We start from the raw sequence: 19,692 nt of genomic DNA on the forward strand, positions 1-19,692 counted from the left end.
CGAACCCGAGCCAGGAGGAACCGAACCTTGCGCACCACCCGAACCCGAAGGCACTATTCACCACTGTTCATTCGGCTCATTTCGGTTGGACACGTTCGCCTCTTATCTCCGGACCGAACCCTCTCGCCTTCGCCTCTCGCTTCCAGTTCGCCTCCTTTCGCTTCCACACCCCCTTCGTTTCCCTATGTTCGTTTCGTTTCCGGCTACAGCCCCCAGCAAGGACCGAACCTCGGCCTAGGGACCGAGAGGTCTCGCTGGGAATGCTTTTCTTCCCAGTTTTCGCGTAGTTTTGCGTTTAAGGCCCGTTTCTAATTATTTTAACGTGGGATTTTCACCCAAAATCATATTTTAACATAATAAACTCTAAATATTCACAATTTAATCATATTTTCATAAAAATCTTTATTTAAATAATAAAAGCATGTGGGTAAAGTACAAAGAGGTGGAGTGTTGACTTTGCTTTACCTTATGACACAAGCAACCACTCTCACACCCACTCTATGACCAGCCATACCTCCCCACCTTACCTAGGTCAATTCAATGTCCCTTACACTCAATTTCCACTCATTCCCACGTTTTTAGAGCTGGAACAAACATCCTCTCTCCTCATTTCTCTCATTTGCTCTCCTTTCACTAAGTATCAAACACCACTTTTCTCTCAAACTTTTTCTCCACCAAATTCGAGATTCAAGGCTGATTTTCAAGTGTTCTTCAACTCTTAGTAAGTATAATTCATCCTCCTTAAGATTATTTCACTTCATTCTACTCAAATCATTGATTTCTTACACAAACTCCATATCTATGATGTTAGATTTTCGAAAATCTTCAAGGCATCTCCAAGTGTTCTTGAGTTAAACACTTCCATTCTTCAACAATCATCTACTGAAATCACTCAAGGTGATTTCATACCCCTACATTTTCATGTTTTCTCAAGTTTTCAGGGGGGGGGGGGGGGGGGGAATACAAGTTAAAACACCAAGAACATAACTAAATTTTTCTAACAGCCTTCATCAGAAAAGTTCAACTCCATTCACGGATTGTTTTGGGCATCTTAAACATATTTGTTTTCAAAACTGTACACGATGCAAATAGTTCAAGTTTCTAGCTTTAAAATGACTACTTGCACATCTCCATACGATTTTTCTACAATTTATGGTGATTTTTACAAAACTGCCTATCATTTCAAACAATGATCCGGACCAGTCTGTGATTTTGGACTTTTTCACCCAAGTTGGAGGTCATTAAAAATCGTGATAAAAATTATGAGTAAACTAGACACATTTTGTGAACTCTCAGAATATACGGATCTAGTTTTCAACTTCGTATTATTTTTCTATGATTTTTCCAAAACAGTGCAGAATGGCTAAAGTTAGCCAACAGCATATAAATATCATAACACTTTGTATTATGTTGAGCAAAGTGTATAATCATAAGTTCTAATTATTGAATGTGTTTCTTTGTTAGTTTATCATCATGAACTGAAACTAAGTCATTCGTAATAAATATTATACATTCATTTTAGAACAAGTATAATAAACTATAAAAAGTATAGTTTAATAAATTCATAACACTAATGCATTTCCATAAAAGAGTTCATACATATTACATACGTTTTAGATAAACTATAATAGGTATAGTTTATGATACATCACACAACACACTCGTACATAAAGGGTACATTCATACAGAAAAGATTTATATTCACACACATTTCACGTAAACTTGTTAACCTATATTGTGAGACATTCTCTCTTTCCGTACGTCCGAGTGCGGAATATAATTCCTGGTAGTTATAATCAGAGTCTCCCGGAAGGAGAACGTGATACTTGTATATAGATCTATATTGGGTTTGACACCCCACACCTTGCTGCTAGCTACAGTGGGACCTGCAGGTCAACGGGTGACAAATGTCATTTCATTTTCGCGACGCCTGAGAAACGTCGTGGTAGGTTCACATAGTCATAGTATGATTATAGCGACTCACGTAGGGAAATAACAATTCATAAAGTTTACGGGATTTCATAAAACCTAAGTAGGTTTTAGGTTGATTTAAATTAATTTTTTTTATATAAATTCAAACTCATGACATTTCTACTAAGTAACAATTATTTCTTATACATTTTGGTCTTTGGTCATAAGGCTACATTATACGGATTTTAAGGAAAATAGCGAATTTTTCTAAAACAAACGCGACATTTACATGAGAAAGACTTCTACTAAGTTTCATAACAAAAATTTATGAACTCACCAACCTTTGTGTTGACACTTTTCAAACAACTTGTATTCTCAGGAAATCACTAAACAGGAAATCAAGTGCTTTTGAGGATGGGACGTTAAGGCGTCAAACTTTCCATATTTTGTCAACATATTGTAATTGATTTTGAAACATGTAATTCATACAAGTGATGTAACTTTTTCAATTATATATATATATATATATATATATATATATATATATATGTTGGTTGTGTTTGCTTAAATTACTATTGAATTTGTGGTTATGATACTATACATGAAGTCCTCCACCCTCGGACGTTTCCGACATCCTTGGTTTGGGGGTGTGACAGATTGGTATCAGAGCACGGTTTATAGTGAATTAAGTATGTCAAACCACATAAGATATACAAACTATAAACACATTTTGGACTAAAAGTCTCTGATTCTTAAAACGCTTTAACGAGTTGTACTTTTAGAAAACAAATAATTTCTTGTTTTAAAGTATACTTACATGCATTATATACTCGCATGGTGTCATAACTTAGGAGAACACAAATTGAAAGAGGAGGAGTCGAACATTATTAGTACGCCTTAGCATGTGTAATCAGTTCTGGGAGGGATATAGCCTGATCAACTATATCCGTCCGAAAAGTAACTTACGCACACTAAGGAATAGTCGTAATGAGCGACAAATCTGATAACCTAACTATACTCTATAAAGAACACACTAAGAACCAAATATAAACATTTAAAAATACTATAGGAGTATTTGTACGTTTCTATAGCGCCAGATTATTATTTTCCGATATGTGCTTCTTAACCCCCCCGTTTCTCGTGCAGACGACATGGCAGGATTTCACATACCCGGGGACCCATATTTTCCCAATCAGGGAAACGCGGGGTGGATCGATGATGAGCCCGAGGAGGATCCCGAAGAGGATCCCGAAGAGGATCCCGAAGAGGAGCCCGAGGAGGAAGACGAACAAGAAGAAGAAGAGGAAGACGACCAAGAAGAAGAGGAGGAAGACGAAGAAGAAGAAGAGGAAGATGATGAGATAGTCATGTTTGGGAACGAAATGGAGGAACCACCGGAAGTATTCAACCCTCCTTACATCGCGAGGGTACCCGCGCACCGTTTTGGATACAACGGACCTGAACCCCCTTGGGTAACAACGATCGAAAGGTGGAGCTGACAACAACGCCAGCGGTCACCATATGGCTACCAACGAGGTTACTATGATCTCACTCATGGTGGACCAGCTGACAAAGCTCTCCCCGTCACGATACAGCGAATAGCAAGTATGGATGATCGTGGTAGGACGACGACCGATCAGGTCCGGGAGCTAAGCGCCATCGTACAGTCTACTACTGATCGTACCAGAGACCTGGAACGAGACTCCCACCACAGAGACCAACTCATTCAAGACCTTCTCGCTGCTCAAGCAGAAACAAGAGAGTATCGGGAAAGATACATGGCACTCGAAGAGAGAATGGTTGCAGCCGAACGGAGATTGGCGGAACTACAGGGCGCATCGACATCATCGCAGCCTCCGTCAAAGAAGGGTCGCAGTGATTAGAACTCGTTACTATTCTCACGTCTTGGTAGTAAAATTTTATGAGTACACGTTGGTGCTACTCTTTGTATGTAGTTCGACCCTACGACTAAGTGATTACACTATTCAAAGGGCTTTTGTAATGCCAAGGCTATCTTTGGTAACGATGTAATGTAGACCCTTATGTGGTCAAACTTTTCCCTCTAAACGTTATGTACTAAAAGTTATCAATGAAATTTGGCATGCGTTTTATTTATTGAATGTTTGGCACTAGACAACATAACCTGATCACACAAACAATTTATGAATAATAAAGTTTTGATAAAATACAAGAGGGATGAAACCAGTAACACTCGACTCGTTATCACTATTGAAGTCTTACCGATTGGTCATTTTTTTTATGACAGAACCATGCCACTAAGGAAAAGACCAAGACCTTCCGACAACACAGTGCCGCCTCCACCACCACCTCCGCAGTTTGATCCTGCGATGTTTCAGACTGCAGTAATGGCAGCCGTGGCGGCAGCAATGTCGCAAATGGGTACCAATGGTTCTGGCGGTTCTGGATCTGGAGCTACCAATTCCATTCATGGGGACATCACGAGGCGTACGAGGGAGTGCTATTACAAAGACTTCACGAATGGCAAACCCGACCCTTTCAATGGAAGCGGGGGTGTCATCACGCTGGTGCAACGGTTCGAAAGGACCGAGGCAGTTTTCGAAATCTGCGCTTGTCCCGAAGCGAGCAAGGTCAAGTATGCGGCATTCACTTTCACTGGAAAAGCACTTACTTGGTGGAATGGCCAAGTTAAATCACTTACTCCTGCAGTAGCTAACGCTATCAGCTGGGAGGATTTGAAAGCCTTAATGTTAAAGGAATACTGCCCGAGGGGTGAAATACAAAAACTTGAAGAAGAACTTTGGAACCTCAGAATGACAGGCACTGATCTTGAAACTTATACTGCCCGTTTCAATGACCTAGCACTCCTCTGTCCAACAATGGTCACTCCAGAAGAGAAGAAGGTGGAACGATACCTCTGGGGGTTGTCATCCCAGATTCAAGATAGTGTATTGGCCTCGAAATCCACTACCTTTGAGAGTGCCAAGGAATTGGCATAACAACTCATAGATCACAGGGCTAGCCGTGGTACCGTGATAACCACCACCGACCGAACAAAAGGAGGGAACAACAAGAGGGGGTTCTGGGGCAATAAAAAGAAACAACCAATGCAGGACCCCGCCAAAAAGCAACAGATTGTTGCTGTCCGTGCCGCCACTACTGTTGTCACTCCAGCGCTGCCGAAACAGTACACGGGAACTCTTCCCAAGTGCAACAAGTGTAACTACCACCATAACGGTGCTTGTCGAGAGTTACACTGCAATAACTGCAACAAGAAGGGACACACCGCACAATTCTGTAGAGCGACTACCCAACCCGCCGCTCAAGCCGCTACGACCGCCAACACCGGAGCAAGCCAAACCTGCTATGGATGTGGTGAAACGGGACACTTCAGGAGGAACTACCCCAAGGCACGAGCCCTTAATACTGGGGGTGTAGGGAGAGTCCTAACTTTAGGGCAGGGAGAAGCTGTCAAGGATCCCTCTGTGGTTACTGGTACGTTCCTCCTCAATAACTCTTATGCATGCGTACTTTTCGATAGTGGGGCAGAAAGAAGTTTCGTAAGTCACCAATTCAAACATATACTTAAGCGAAATTCCCAACCACTTGAAGATTCTTACGTTGTAGAAATGGCAAATGGAAAGGTTGAGCGCGCTAACGATATTTACATAGGGTGTACTCTCACTTTAGACAACCATTTGTTCAAAATTGACCTTATGCCGGTCACCATAAAAAGTTTCCACATAATCATTGGTATGGATTGGTTAAGCCTTCATCATGTCGACATTATATGTTACGAAAGGGCCGTCTGCCTCAATCTGCCGAATGGCAACATTCTCACCGTTTATGGCAATAAACCTAGTGCGAACCTACAAATCATCTCTTATGTTAACACCCAAAAGTACCTCCGGAAGCAATACCATGCATTCTTAGCCCACATCGTAGACAAGAAACAAGAGGTAAAGGACATCAAAGAAATTCCATAAGTATGCAACTTCCATGATGTATTCCCAGACGATCTGCCAGGTGTACCACTCACACGACAAGTCGAATTTCGGATCGACTTAATCCCAGGAGCTACCCCCGTCGCCAGGGCTCTATACCGCTTGGCACCGGCAGAAATGCAAGAACTGTCCAGCCAGTTGAATGAACTGTTGAGCAAAGGGTTCATCAGGCCAAGCTTCTCACCCTGGGGAGCACCAGTCTTATTTGTAAAGAAGAAGGATGGATCTTTTCACATGTGCATAGATTACCGAGAACTAAACAAACTCACTATCAAGAACCGTTATCCCCTACCCCGAATCGATGACCTCTTCGACTAGCTCCAAGGAGCCAGCTACTTTTCAAAAATCGACCTGAGGTCGGGCTATCATCAACTACGAGTTCAGGAAGAGGATATCCCCAAGACGGCATTCAGAACTCGCTATGGGTACTACGAATTTGTAGTGATGCCATTCGGATTAACAAACGCGCCTGCGGTGTTCATGGATTTGATGAACCGAGTGTGTCGACCCTTCTTGGATAAATTCGTGATCGTATTCATCGACGATATCTTGGTCTATTCGAGAAGCGAAGAAGACCACAGACAACACCTACGACTAGTTCTAGAGATTTTAAGAACTGAGAAGCTTTACGCCAAGTTCTTAAAGTGTGAATTTTGGCTCCGTGAAGTAGGATTCCTTGGCCACGTGGTAAGCAAGGAAGGAATACATGTGGATCCCTCAAAGATCAAAGCAATCGAAGATTGGTCAGCACCTACAACGCCAACAGAAATCCGACAATTCTTAGGACTCGCAGGCTATTATTGAAGATTCATACAAAACTTCTCCAAGATCGCTAAGCCCCTCACCACCTTGACTCAGAAAGGCATGGTGTTCAAATGGGAAGATAAAAAAGAAGTCGCCTTCCAGAAACTAAAGCAAGCCCTATGCAGCGCACCAGTCTTGTCTCTTCCAGAAGGAACCGATGATTTTGTGGTGTATTGTGATGCTTCGAATCAAGGCCTCGGCTGTGTGCTGATGCAAAGGGGAAAAGCCATCGCTTACGCATCAAGGCAACTTAAGACTCACGAAGTTAATTATACCACCAACGACCTTGAACTGGGAGCAGTGGTGTTCGCCCTGAAGATCTGGAGGCACTACCTCTACGGCACCAAGTGCACCATCTTCACTGATCAAAAAAGTCTTCAGCACATTCTCAATCAGAAAGAACTTAACATGCGCCAAAGAAGATGGGTGGAATTGCTGAATGACTACGAATGTGAAATTCGCTACCACCCGGGCAAGGCCAATGTAGTAGCTGATGCCTTAAGCAGGAAAGAATACTCGGGTCGCCGAGTAAAATCCCTAGCCATGACCATCCACTCCCAACTGGCCACGCAGATCAAGGATGCCTAGTTAGAAGCCTTGAGACCAAAAAACGTGGCAAACGAAACACTAAGAGGGATGGACAAGAACTTGGAAGTCAAAGAGGATGGAACTCGTTATCTCATGAATCGAATCTGGACACCAAAGTTTGGTGGGTACCGAGACGTTGTAATGAACGAGGCCCACAAGACTCGATACTCCATTCACCCTGGGTCAGATAAGATGTATCTAGACCTCAAAAGGTTATACTGGTGGCCAAACATGAAGGCTGAAATTGCTACTTATGTGAGCAAGTGCCTCACTTGCGCTAAGGTCAAGGTAGAATATCAAAAGCCATCAGGACTACTTCAACAACCAGATATACCCGAGTGGAAGTGGGAGTGAATAACCATGGACTTCATAACCAAACTGCCTAAGACATCAGGTGGGATGGATACCATATGGGTTATCGTGGACAGATTGACCAAGTCCGCGCACTTTCTGCCAATAAAGGAAACAGACAAGATGGAGAAGTTAACTAGGATGTACATTAAAGAGATCGTGCGACTGCATGGTGTACCAACATCCACTATCTCTGACCGAGATAGTAGATTCACCTCGCGGTTCTGGCAGTCCCTACAGAAGTCTCTGGGAACTAGGCTTGACATGAGTACGGCCTACCATCCACAAACCGACGGACAAAGCGAGAGAACCATCCAGACATTGGAAGACATGCTGAGAGCCTGTGTGATAGATTTTGGTAGGGCATGGGATACCCATCTGCCGCTTATCGAATTCTGTTATAATAACAGCTATCACACTAACATTGGAGTCGCTCCATTCGAAGCTCTCTATGGTTGCAAGTGTAGATCACCTCTATGTTGGGCCGAAGTCGGGGATACTCAGCTAGCCAGAGGGAAAATCCCTGATAGCACCCTTACTGGGCCTGAAATCATAAGGGAAACCATAGTAAAGATCATTCAAATTCGGGAAAGACTGAAGGCGTCTCGTGATCGACAAAAGAGTTACGCGGATTAGCGACGCAAACCTTTAGAATTCCAGGTCGAAGACCGAGTACTACTAAAAGTTTCCCCCTGGAAAGGAATGATACGTTTCGGTAAATGTGGGAAACTAAACCCAAGGTACATCAGACCGTTCGAAATCCTTGCTAGGATTGGTCCTGTGGCATACAAACTCCGACTACCACAAGAACTTAGTAACGTACACCCTACCTTCCACGTATCCAACTTAAAGAAGTGTCTATCTGACGAGACACTCGTAATACCGCTCGACGAAATCGAAGTTAATGGAAATCTCCACTTTGTGGAGGAACCCGTTGAGATCATGGATCGAGATATCAAGAGAACGAAACATAGTCGCATTCCCATAGTGAAGGTTCGTTGGAACGCGAAACGAGGGCCTGAGTTTACCTGGGAACGTGAAGATCAAATGAAGCAAAAGTATCCGCATCTTTTCCCAAACCCTTGAAGTCTCAGCCGAATTTAAATTTCGGGACGAAATTCCCTCTGACAGGGGGATGATGTGACAATCGTCAATCTTGAGTCAAGTCGAGTCATCAAGTCAAACCGGTCAACTCGATTAAACCTTGTGTATTAGGGTTTGTGTTATGTTCATACTGTATAACTTTATATATTAATGGGAAAACATCACTTGGGAAAAATCTTGTGTTAAAATGTCCTGAGCCTTAGTGCAAATCAATGAACTAAACTGATAAAACCATGTTGCATAATCATCGGGGGTGTGTAAGATCCTTAAATAGGCTTAACAGGGTTTACAAACCTTTCATTGCGAAGCCGGACACTCACATTTGTCACACACGAAACCTCTCTCAATCGTTTTCACTCTATCTCTTCTTATCAAGAATCTCTCCCAAATATCTCTTTGTATGAGAAATCTCTCCAAGAATGTTAAATATCTCCCAAATCTCTCTAAGAATTTCAAATCTCTCCCAAATCTCTCTAAGAATGTCAAATCTCTCCCAAATATCTCTTCGTATGAGAAATCTCTCCAAGCATGTGAAATATCTCTCAAATATCTCTTTGTATGAAAGATCTCTCCAAGTGTGTGAAATCTCTCCCAAATCTCTCTAAGAATTTCAAATCTCTCCCAAATCTCTCTAAGAATGTCAAATCTCTCCCAAATATCTCTTAGTATGAGAAATCTCTCCAAGCATGTGAAATATCTCTCAAATATCTCTTTGTATGAGAAATCTCTCTAAGAATGTTAAATCTCTCCCAAATCTCTCCAAGTATGTGAAATCTCTCCCAAATCTCTCTCAAAAGTTTCCCATAACTTTTTAGAGTCATTCGGGTCATTCCAACCCTTAACCGGGTTAAAAACGGCTTAAAACGGGGTAAAAACGAGAAAAATGGACCTTAGGAACCGAAACCTCATTATAAGAAGAGAAGCCTCTTAGGACCTGAAGGTCCTCTTAGGGACCGAGAGCAAGAAGGGCCGAACCCGAGAGCAAGGAGGAACCGAACCCGAGCAAGGAAGAACCGAACCCGAGCCAGGAGGAACCGAACCTCGTGCACCACTCGAACCCGAAGGCACTGTTCACCACTGTTCATTCGGCTCATTTCGGTTGGACACGTTCGCCTCTTATCTCCGGACCGAACCCTCTCGCCTTCGCCTCTCGCTTCCAGTTCGCCTCCTTTCGCTTCCACGCCCCCTTCGTTTCCCTCTGTTCATTTTGTTTCCGGCTACAGCCCCCAGCAAGGACCGAACCTCGGCCTAGGGACCGAGAGGTCTCGCTGGGAATGCTTTTCTTCCCAGTTTTCGCGTAGTTTTGCGTTTAAGGCCCGTTTCTAATTATTTTAACGTGGGATTTTCACCCAAAATCATATTTTAACATAATAAACTCTAAATATTCACAATTTAATCATATTTTCATAAAAATCTTTATTTAAATAATAAAAGCATGTGGGTAAAGTACAAAGAGGTGGAGTGTTGACTTTGCTTTACCTTATGACACAAGCAACCACTCTCACACCCACTCTATGACCAGCCATACCTCCCCACCTTACCTAGGTCAATTCAATGTCCCTTACACTCAATTTCCACTCATTCCCACGTTTTTAGAGCTGCAACAAACATCCTCTCTCCTCATTTCTCTCATTTGCTCTCCTTTCACTAAGTATCAAACACCACTTTTCTCTCAAACTTTTTCTCCACCAAATTCGAGATTCAAGGCTGATTTTCAAGTGTTCTTCAACTCTTAGTAAGTATAATTCATCCTCCTTATGATTATTTCAGTTCATTCTACTCAAATCATTGATTTCTTACACAAACTCCATATCTATGATGTTAGATTCTCGAAAATCTTCAAGGCATCTCCAAGTGTTCTTGAGTTAAACACTTCCATTCTTCAACAATCATCTACTGAAATCACTCAAGGTGAATTCATACCCCTACATTTTCATGTTTTCTCAAGTTTTCAGGGGGGGGGGGGGGGGGAGGAATACAAGTTAAAACACCAAGAACATAACTAAATTTTTCTAACAGCCTTCATCAGAAAAGTTCAACTCCATTCACGGATTGTTTTGGGCATCTTAAACATATTTGTTTTCAAAACTGTACAAGATGTAAATAGTTCAAGTTTCTAGCTTTAAAATGACTACTTGCACATCTCCATACGATTTTTCTACAATTTATGGTGATTTTTACAAAACTGCCTATCATTTCAAACAATGATCCGGACCAGTCTGTGATTTTGGACTTTTTCACCCAAGTTGGAGGTCATTAAATATCGTGATAAAAATTATGAGTAAACTAGACACATTTTGTGAACTCTCAGAATTTACGGATCTAGTTTTCAACTTCGTATTATTTTTCTATGATTTTTCCAAAATAGTGCAGAATGGCTAAAGTTAGCCAACAACATACAAATATCATAACACTTTGTATTATGTTGAGCAAAGTGTATAATCATAAGTTCTAATTATTGAATGTGTTTCTTTGTTAGTTTATCATCATGAACTGAAACTAAGTCATTCATAATAAATAGTATACATTCATTTTAGAACAAGTATAATAAACTATAAAAAGTATAGTTTTAAAAATTCATAACACTAATACATTTCCATAAAAGAGTTCATACATATTACATACGTTTTAGATAAACTATAATAGGTATAGTTTATGATACATCACACAACACACTCGTACATAAAGGGTACATTCATACAGAAAAGATTTATATTCACACACATTTCACGTAAACTTGTTAACCTATATTGTGAGACATTCTCTCTTTCCGTACGTCCGAGTGCGGAATATAATTCCTGGTAGTTATAATCAGAGTCTCCCGGAAGGAGAACGTGATACTTGTATATAGATCTATATTGGGTTTGACACCCCACACCTTGCTGCTAGCTACAGTGGGACCTGCAGGTCTACGGGTGACAAATGTCATTTCATTTTCGCGACGCCTGAGAAACGTCGTGGCAGGTTCACATAGTCATAGTATGATTATAGCGACTCACGTAGGGAAATAACGATTCATAAAGTTTACGGGATTTCATAAAACCTAAGTAGGTTTTAGGTTGATTTAAATTAAATTTTTTTTTATATAAATTCAAACTCATGACATTTCTACTAAGTAACAATTATTTCTTATACATTTTGGTCTTTGGTCATAAGGCTACATTATACGGATTTTAAGGAAAATATCGGATTTTTCTGAAACAAACGCGACATTTACATGAGAAAGACTTCTACTAAGTTTCATAACAAAAATTTATGAACTCACCGACCTTTGTGTTGACACTTTTCAAACAACTTGTATTCTCAGGAAATCACTAAACAGGAAATCAAGTGCTTTTGAGGATGGGACGTTAAGACGTCAAACTTTCCATATTTTGTCAACATATTGTAATTGATTTTGAAACATGTAATTCATACAAGTGATGTAACTTTTTCAATTATATATATGTTGGTTGTTTTCGCTTAAATTACTATTGAATTTGTGGTTATGATACTATACATGAAGTCCTCCACCCCCGGACGTTTCCGCCATCCTTGGTTTGGGGGTGTGACAAAAACGATAAAAAGATAGGCGAAAACGGACTTCGGATGAAGAAGTTATGATTTTATAACGAAATTTTCCTGTCCCGGCCTACTAAAAATAAATAATAAAAATAAATTCAAAATTAGCCGACATAGTCTAAATGAAAGTTGTAGAGCATAATCTCACCTACGCGGGGATATAAAGAACGTCGAAAACGGAGTTCGTATGAGGAAGATATGAACTTTTGAAATTTATTAAATATTTTTGATATTTAAATTAATTATAAATTAACCGATATTATCCATGGGGGGAGTGAGCGATCTGATCCACATTACGCCCAGCGTAATGTAGATTTACGCCCAGTGTAAATGGGTTTCCAACCCCCTATAAAAGGGTGTCGAGGGCAACCGACTTCTTTGCTCATTTCTTCCCCTTCTCTCGCGTTTTTGCATCGTTTTTCGTGCAAGAAATATCCCGAAGCCCCGGTATCATTCCCGAGCCCCGAAGCAAGTCCTAAGGCACCAAAGATCCCGAGAAGTGCAATTCCCGAGCCGAAGCTCTGTCCGCGAGAAGTCCGGTTTTTGTGAAGATCTTCCAGATCTACCGAAGAATACTACTTCTACAAGTCGTAGTGTTGTCCGATCATCTTCTGATCAAGTGAGTGTGTAGTTACTTTCTTCTAACGCATAATTATGAAGTATTTTATACGAAATACGTGTTATGTGTATAATATAAAGTTGTTAATATGTGTGAGTGTATAGTCACTTTCATCTTACACATAGATATGAAGTATTTGCTATGAAATCCATGCTATGTGTTTATACATTGTTTGTTTACTTGAGATGGATGCTGAATGAATGTTTTATACAAGTTTTTAAATAAGTTGTATATGTAATTTATATCTACAAATATGTTGGGTAGAACATGGGTAGATGAAATAGTTGATGTGTGTTGAAAGAATGTGATAAGAGAAAGGTGAGGATATAATTGTGATGATAATTAGGTGATGATAGATAGGTGATGAATTACGAGTCCAGGCGATGTTGTGGCTACGTATTCATGTGATGATAGTCTATCCCTTATTATGAATTACGAGTCCAGGCGATGTTGTGGCTGCGTATTCATGCGATGTTGTGGCTGCGTATTCATGCGATGATAGTGTAACCCTTGTTATGATTTACGAGTCCAGACGATGTTGTGGCTGTGTAATCATGCAATGATACCCTAACCCTTACTAGACATATATTGAGGGAGTGATCCCCGAATTAGCATTGTATATATGATACAGGCGATGATCCTTAGGAAAAGTTCTTAGGAACAAGCATATAAGGATATAAGATGTAAGGAGATGAGCGGTAAATATGATATAGGAGATGACCCTTAGGATAATATCTTTAGGGAAGATTAAAAGAAGATAATGGGGATGGGTAATTAGGTTGATTGTTTGATGATTGAATATAATAATTATATTATTGTGGGTTGAAAACCCTATATGCTCACCATGCTCCCAAACCTGACCCACTCAGTTTAATTGTATCACAGGTATCGATACGAAGTTGCTTTGCACTGAGAGATTAAAGGAGATGTAAATCTTTAGTGTAATTGAATGTAAGTTCTGTTTATGCTTATATGTATGTATCGGAACATGACATCCCGAGGTTTTGTTATTAAATGAAAATACATTCTATTTGAGAAAATGTTTTGATAAGTTATTATCATATCTTGTTTTGGGAACAAATTCCGCAACCGTTTTCTTTAAAAGATTACTCTGATTTTATAAAACAAAGCATAAACAAATCGGTCTTTTCTGGCCGTGAAAATGGGGATGTCACAGAATTCATATGAAAATCAGGTTTCATGCAGTTCTTGTGAAACCAACTGAAGAAGTGTGGTCATTGGTGAAAATAAAGAAAGTAATCAGCATAAAGAAGGATGTTTTTTTTTTGAAAACACAGTCCAAAATATGAAGTATGTGGTGGCTAGGGCGAATGGGAATGTTTGCGAGCTTACAATTGCTGAGTTTCCTTTAATGAACATGTATGACCTTATACAAGTTGCATTACTGTTGAAGGAAAGATCTTTCTCATATCTTCAGAATACTGATCCAGATGGGTACAAGCTTGGAGTTACTCACATCAAGATCTTTAATTAAAATTATTACAAATGCTTAGCATTAACTGATGTGGAGTTGGCTATAGCTAAAGGATTGGAAATTACAGCTCCTATGGCTCCTTCGAAGACTCAAGTAGATTTAAAGAAGTATGTTGATGGTGAAATTTGCTTGAAGCCTTTTGGTTTAGTCTTCTCAGTGAAGGACAAGTCTGGAAAATCAAAACTATTTTTGTTCTAGGCTAGTGAGGTGGAAAGGTACTCAACTTCTCAATATATGAACTTAATCGTTCGTATGAATCATTGTAAGAAGAATAATGAAGGAGATAAAAAGGAACTTAAGAAGATTATCTCATGGTACACCGAGATACGAAGAGTGATGTTGTATTCCATTCAACTTCTTACGAACTGAAGTCTTCGACTATGATTACAAAGGGGGAGATTGTAAGGGTTGTTTTGTTGTAATTAGTCGAAGCTTACTTTGTACTCTTCGTATGAATTGTAATCTATTTTACTAGGGTGCTTTTATTCGAAGCTTAAGTGTTAATGCCTTAGTATATTTTTTGAACGCTTTATGTATCCTATAAATAGGATCATTTACTAGAGTTAAATAACTTGAATAGCCTTGTCTATTTTTCTCTGTAAACACTCAAAGTGTAATATAGCTGAAGCGAAATCTTATTTACATCTTGTGTTCAATTACTCATTCATTCTTCAATATCAAATCTGATTAATTTCATACTCGATTCATTGATTCATCAGTCTTCAACCCCATCAGGTAAAGAAAGAATTGGGGCTTCACACAACTTCTTCTTTTATTTGCCGAATGACTTTTCGTGTTTCTCACTCCATGTGTATGTAGCTTCTTTATGGGTCAACAGTTTTCAATGGAGTAGCTATTGAAGAAAAGCCTTGGATAAACCTTCGGTAATATCCACCTAATCCTAGAAAGCTTCGAATCTCTGTGGGACTTTTTGGTCGTTCCCACTTCATCACAACTTAAATCTTTGTTGGGTCAACAATTATTCCTTCTTGGTTAACTACATGACTCAAGAATTGGACTTGTCGAATAAAAAAATCACATTTGGAGAACTTTGCATACAACTTCTCCTTCTTCAAAACTTCTTATACATCTCACAGATGCTTGTCGTGCTCATGCTGACTCTTTGAATATATATCAGAATGTCATCTATGAACACTATCACAGATTTATAAGGGAATGGTTTACAAACCCTGCTCATCAAATCCATGAATGTTGCTGGAGCATTGGTTAGTCCAAACGACATATCCAAGAATCCTTAGTGTCTGTATCTCATTCTGAATACGGTTTTCTCAATATCTTGCTCTTTCACCTTCAGCTGGTGATATCCTGACCTGAGGTCGATCTTTGAGAAATAGCTTGAACCTTCCAGCTGATCGAACATGTCGTTAATCCTTGGTAATGGGTACTTGTTCTTTATCGTTTCTTTGTTCAGCTCACTATAGTCTATGCACATCATCATGCTTCCATCCTTCCTTTTAACGAATAACACCGAAGCTCCCCAGGGTGATGAACTAAGTCTAATGAAACTGTTATCCAACAACTCCTGAATTTGCATCATCAGCTCCTTCATCTCTTTCGGTGCTAACCAGTATGGTGCTTTCGTGATTGGTGTTGATCTTGACAACAAGTCTATTTGAAACTGTAATTGTTTAACAGGGGTCAATCCAAGAAGATCTTTGATAAAGACTTCCGCGTAGTCACACACTACTGGTATTCTTTGTATCTCCTTATTCTCCTTCTTTGCATTGATTACCTATGCCAAGTATGCAGTGCATCCTTTGGACAAATATTTTATGGATTTCATAAGGGAAACGATTCCATAATTAACTCTATGTTTGTCCCCGTACACCATAAATGACCCTCTTCTAGGTGGGTGAGTTTGATACATGGTCACTATTTGTTGTACATGTGACTTATAGAGTTCGTATACGGAGTTGTGCTGTGCTCATATATTCTTTCAGTCTGAGAAATGAGTTTTCCCTCGCTGTAATTGTAGGTCAAAGGCACCAATTTCGACCCAATAGATTATATGTCCTTGTATATAGTATGTTGTTATACGGTAGTGATTTGTTAATCATGTATCCTGGTATATAGGATGTTGTTATGCGGTAGTGATCTATAGATCTCCATATTTGTTTGTTGAGTGGTGTTGTATCCATTTGTGTTGTGTCTTGGGCCATAAGTTTTGTACCCGGATTGGGCCTGTCCATCCGTGGTTATCTAGATTAGTTTGATAGTTATCTAGATTAGCTAATAGGGTTTTGGTATAAATATGCATGCATGTATGCATAATTAAATACGGTCATTCATTACGTTTATTATTGTAACCCTAAACTCCTCTACAGTTGAAGTTCTTCGTCGAGCTCATCTGAGGTGTTGAAGTTATAATCATTCAACATATTCAGTACAATTCTTGTGTTCTTTATTACGTTATTATTTATTAACTTGTTTAGAATCATTCGCTCCTGAAAGAACTTAGTTCTAACAATTGGTATCATAGCAGGAGATTGTGTGACCAATACACATTCCTTCTGTATTCAGATTGCTTTAGGGTTTCCGCTTTTATCTTATAAATAGAAGCCGTCTTCTTTATATCGACGGTAACTTAGTTTCTGATAAAAACCTAATCTTAAGATTACAGGTTCGATTTTAACAGCTCACCATGTCTCACGATGATTCGCATACAAACCCCATCAACATCTCAAACAACATTGGATCTACAACAAGGGTACCCATACTTTATACTCAAGATTACGAAGTATGGGATCATCACTTTGAAGACTACTTGGTTGGATCTAAAGATAATGGCTATCTCATATGGGAAGCTATCACTCTTGGACCATTTGTACATTCAGGAACAAACACGATTGTTAAGTCCCAAAAGGATTACAACAAGCTGGTAACAGACGTAGAGAAGATACCACAGGATGAGAAAGATAAGCTCTTTTGTAACGTGAATACCATGCGAATGATAAGATTCACACTACAATCTAACACCTTTCGGTTGGTGGGTTCATGCACAACGGCTAAAGAAATTTGGGACAGGCTGAAGGAAATTTACTCAACAGATGAAGATTTGGAACACTCCATTCAAACCCTACTACTGTCTGAATTTGGAGTCTTCGAACAGAAACCTGAAGAGAAGCTTATTCAGACTTTTTATCGGTTTAATCATCTCCTAAGTAAGATGATCATGCATGGAATAGAGAGAAAGTTGATCGAACAGAAAGTGACGTTCATGAACGGACTGAGACCGGAATGGATGGCCGTAGTTTCCACTATGAAGGCACATGAACAGTTTAAGTCTTATTCTCTGGCTAAACTTGTAGGGATACTTAAGTCCCATGAAAGTGTAGTAACCAAGGAAGCGAAAGTGGTTTCTGGTGTGGGATCGTTGGCTCTTGTCTCTAAAGGAAAAGGTATTGCAGAAGAAGAAGAAGAGTCATATATGTCTGAATGTGACCTTACAAGTGAGGAGTACGCAATGATGGTCACAAATCCAAAGAAATTTGCAAGGAGAAAATTTCCTGTCAACAAGAACCGAAATTGGCAGGGAAGTTATAGTTCTGAGAAGATAAAGGATGAACCGTAAGTCTCCTCTCAAAAGGATGAAGAGAAAAAGGAGAGCATGCTTGCAGGACATTCTGGATACGACTGTAACTATTGTCATGGCAAGAACCATTTTGCCAATGATTGCATGTTGAGAAAAATGGATGAGAAGAGAGAGGGTGAAGATGATGAGACGTATTATATGCGAAAGTTAGAGGAAATCAAGAAGAAAAAGGAAACTAACAACTCTATGAATGCCCTGATTGTACAGGAGAATGCTGGGGAAGATGAGTTCAGTGGCGTAGAAGTTTAGTCAACCAAATCTGAAGATGAAGAGGTTAGAAGACCCACTCATGGAAAGGCTTTTGTGGCAAAGGAAGAAGGTTCGGCTGGAAGGTGTTTTATTGTCACTGCTGATCCATCAACCAAAAGTGCAAATAAGGAACCGAACCTGACCGAAAATAAGTGCTTTGCGGCCAAGCCAGTGAGTGAGAAGATCAACGACTGCGATCGGCTGATCAAAAAGGTACAATCTCTTCTTGAAACTCTTAATATTCCAAAAACAGATTATCATGAAGAATTAAATGAATTAAACTTTAAATTTGCTAACCTAAGTAGTAGCCTCATACAAACTCGCTTAGCGAATTCTAACCTAACTGACCAACTCAGCAGGGTGTCTTCAAAGAGTGAGGAAAGAAGAATGTAGATTGAGCTAAAGGAAGAAGAGTTATTTAGAGCTAGGGACGAAAGGATTTATTTGCAAAGAGACAATTTAAAGTTTTTAAAACAAAGAAATGTTTTCTGTTTAATTGCTAGGCATCTTTATACTAATATTGCTCAATTACATTTAGGCTGTGAAATTGGAAAGAAAATTCATAAAATGATATTGCCCTATCTTGAATTTAAGGAAGATGAGATCATAGCAGAATGTGAATCAGTAGTGTCCTCCGAAGAGACATCTATGTTTTATAGGCTAGGTCTGGAAAAGATAGAAACCTTCATGGACTCTAAGGAACACAAAAGCATGCTAAAAGATATCCTAGATGAAAATGATAGGCTAAAAATTAAATCTGAAACTATTCAATCATTCGATCTCTCAACTGCCAAAGTTGACAATGAACATAAAATAAACTTAGAAAATACGTCCGAATTTGATATGGAAAGCGAGATGAGTGAAATCTCCATAGAAGACGAAGTTGACTGCTCCGAGTTTATGACAAATGAAACCAAGAATGAAAAACCACTAATATCAGAAAACTCGATTGAATTTGCTCGTCTGTCAAAAGAACAGAAACTGAAACTCAAGGAATAGGCCATGATCTATCAAAAGGTTCAGACTGTGCCAAATCAGGTTTATGCTGTTACTGGGGTCACTCAAAGGCAAATGGCAGAATTAAGAATCTTGGTCGACAAAGATAATGCCGAAGGATGCGATGACTACTTCTGGTCTGCTCCAATTGACAACGCAGATGAAACCGTTGGCCTATCTGAGCAGACTACATGGAGGGTTAAAGGAAGATACATTGCAGAACCCATCGACACACCCTCCGGTTTCGACAAACCAAGCACAAGTGGAACCAAAGAAATTCCTGAGGAGCCAATTGAAGAACCGAAAGTTCTAAAAAATAAGGAGCAACCAAAGGCCAACATCAATATTCACAAATCTCTAAAGGAGCTAGTCGAACATAAATGCTTGAGAAATCAAAGACATGCCAAGAATCTCAATG

General features: G+C 39.7%; 1 protein-coding gene across 1 annotated transcript; it reads left to right on the top strand.

The window, feature by feature from the left end:
* Window positions 1-17,078: 17,078 nt before the first annotated feature.
* LOC145039595 (uncharacterized) lies at window positions 17,079-18,278 on the top strand. The gene is made up of 2 exons (XM_078987631.1): window positions 17,079-17,819; window positions 18,138-18,278. Exons 1-2 carry the CDS (start codon window positions 17,079-17,081, stop codon window positions 18,276-18,278), a joined length of 882 nt encoding a protein of 293 aa, XP_078843757.1.
* The last annotated feature ends 1,414 nt before the right edge of the window (window positions 18,279-19,692 follow it).

This window comes from Lactuca saligna, chromosome 4, assembly GCF_052625555.1.
Source record: "Lactuca saligna cultivar CGN05327 chromosome 4, ASM5262555v1, whole genome shotgun sequence".
Lineage (NCBI taxonomy): Eukaryota > Viridiplantae > Streptophyta > Magnoliopsida > Asterales > Asteraceae > Lactuca > Lactuca saligna.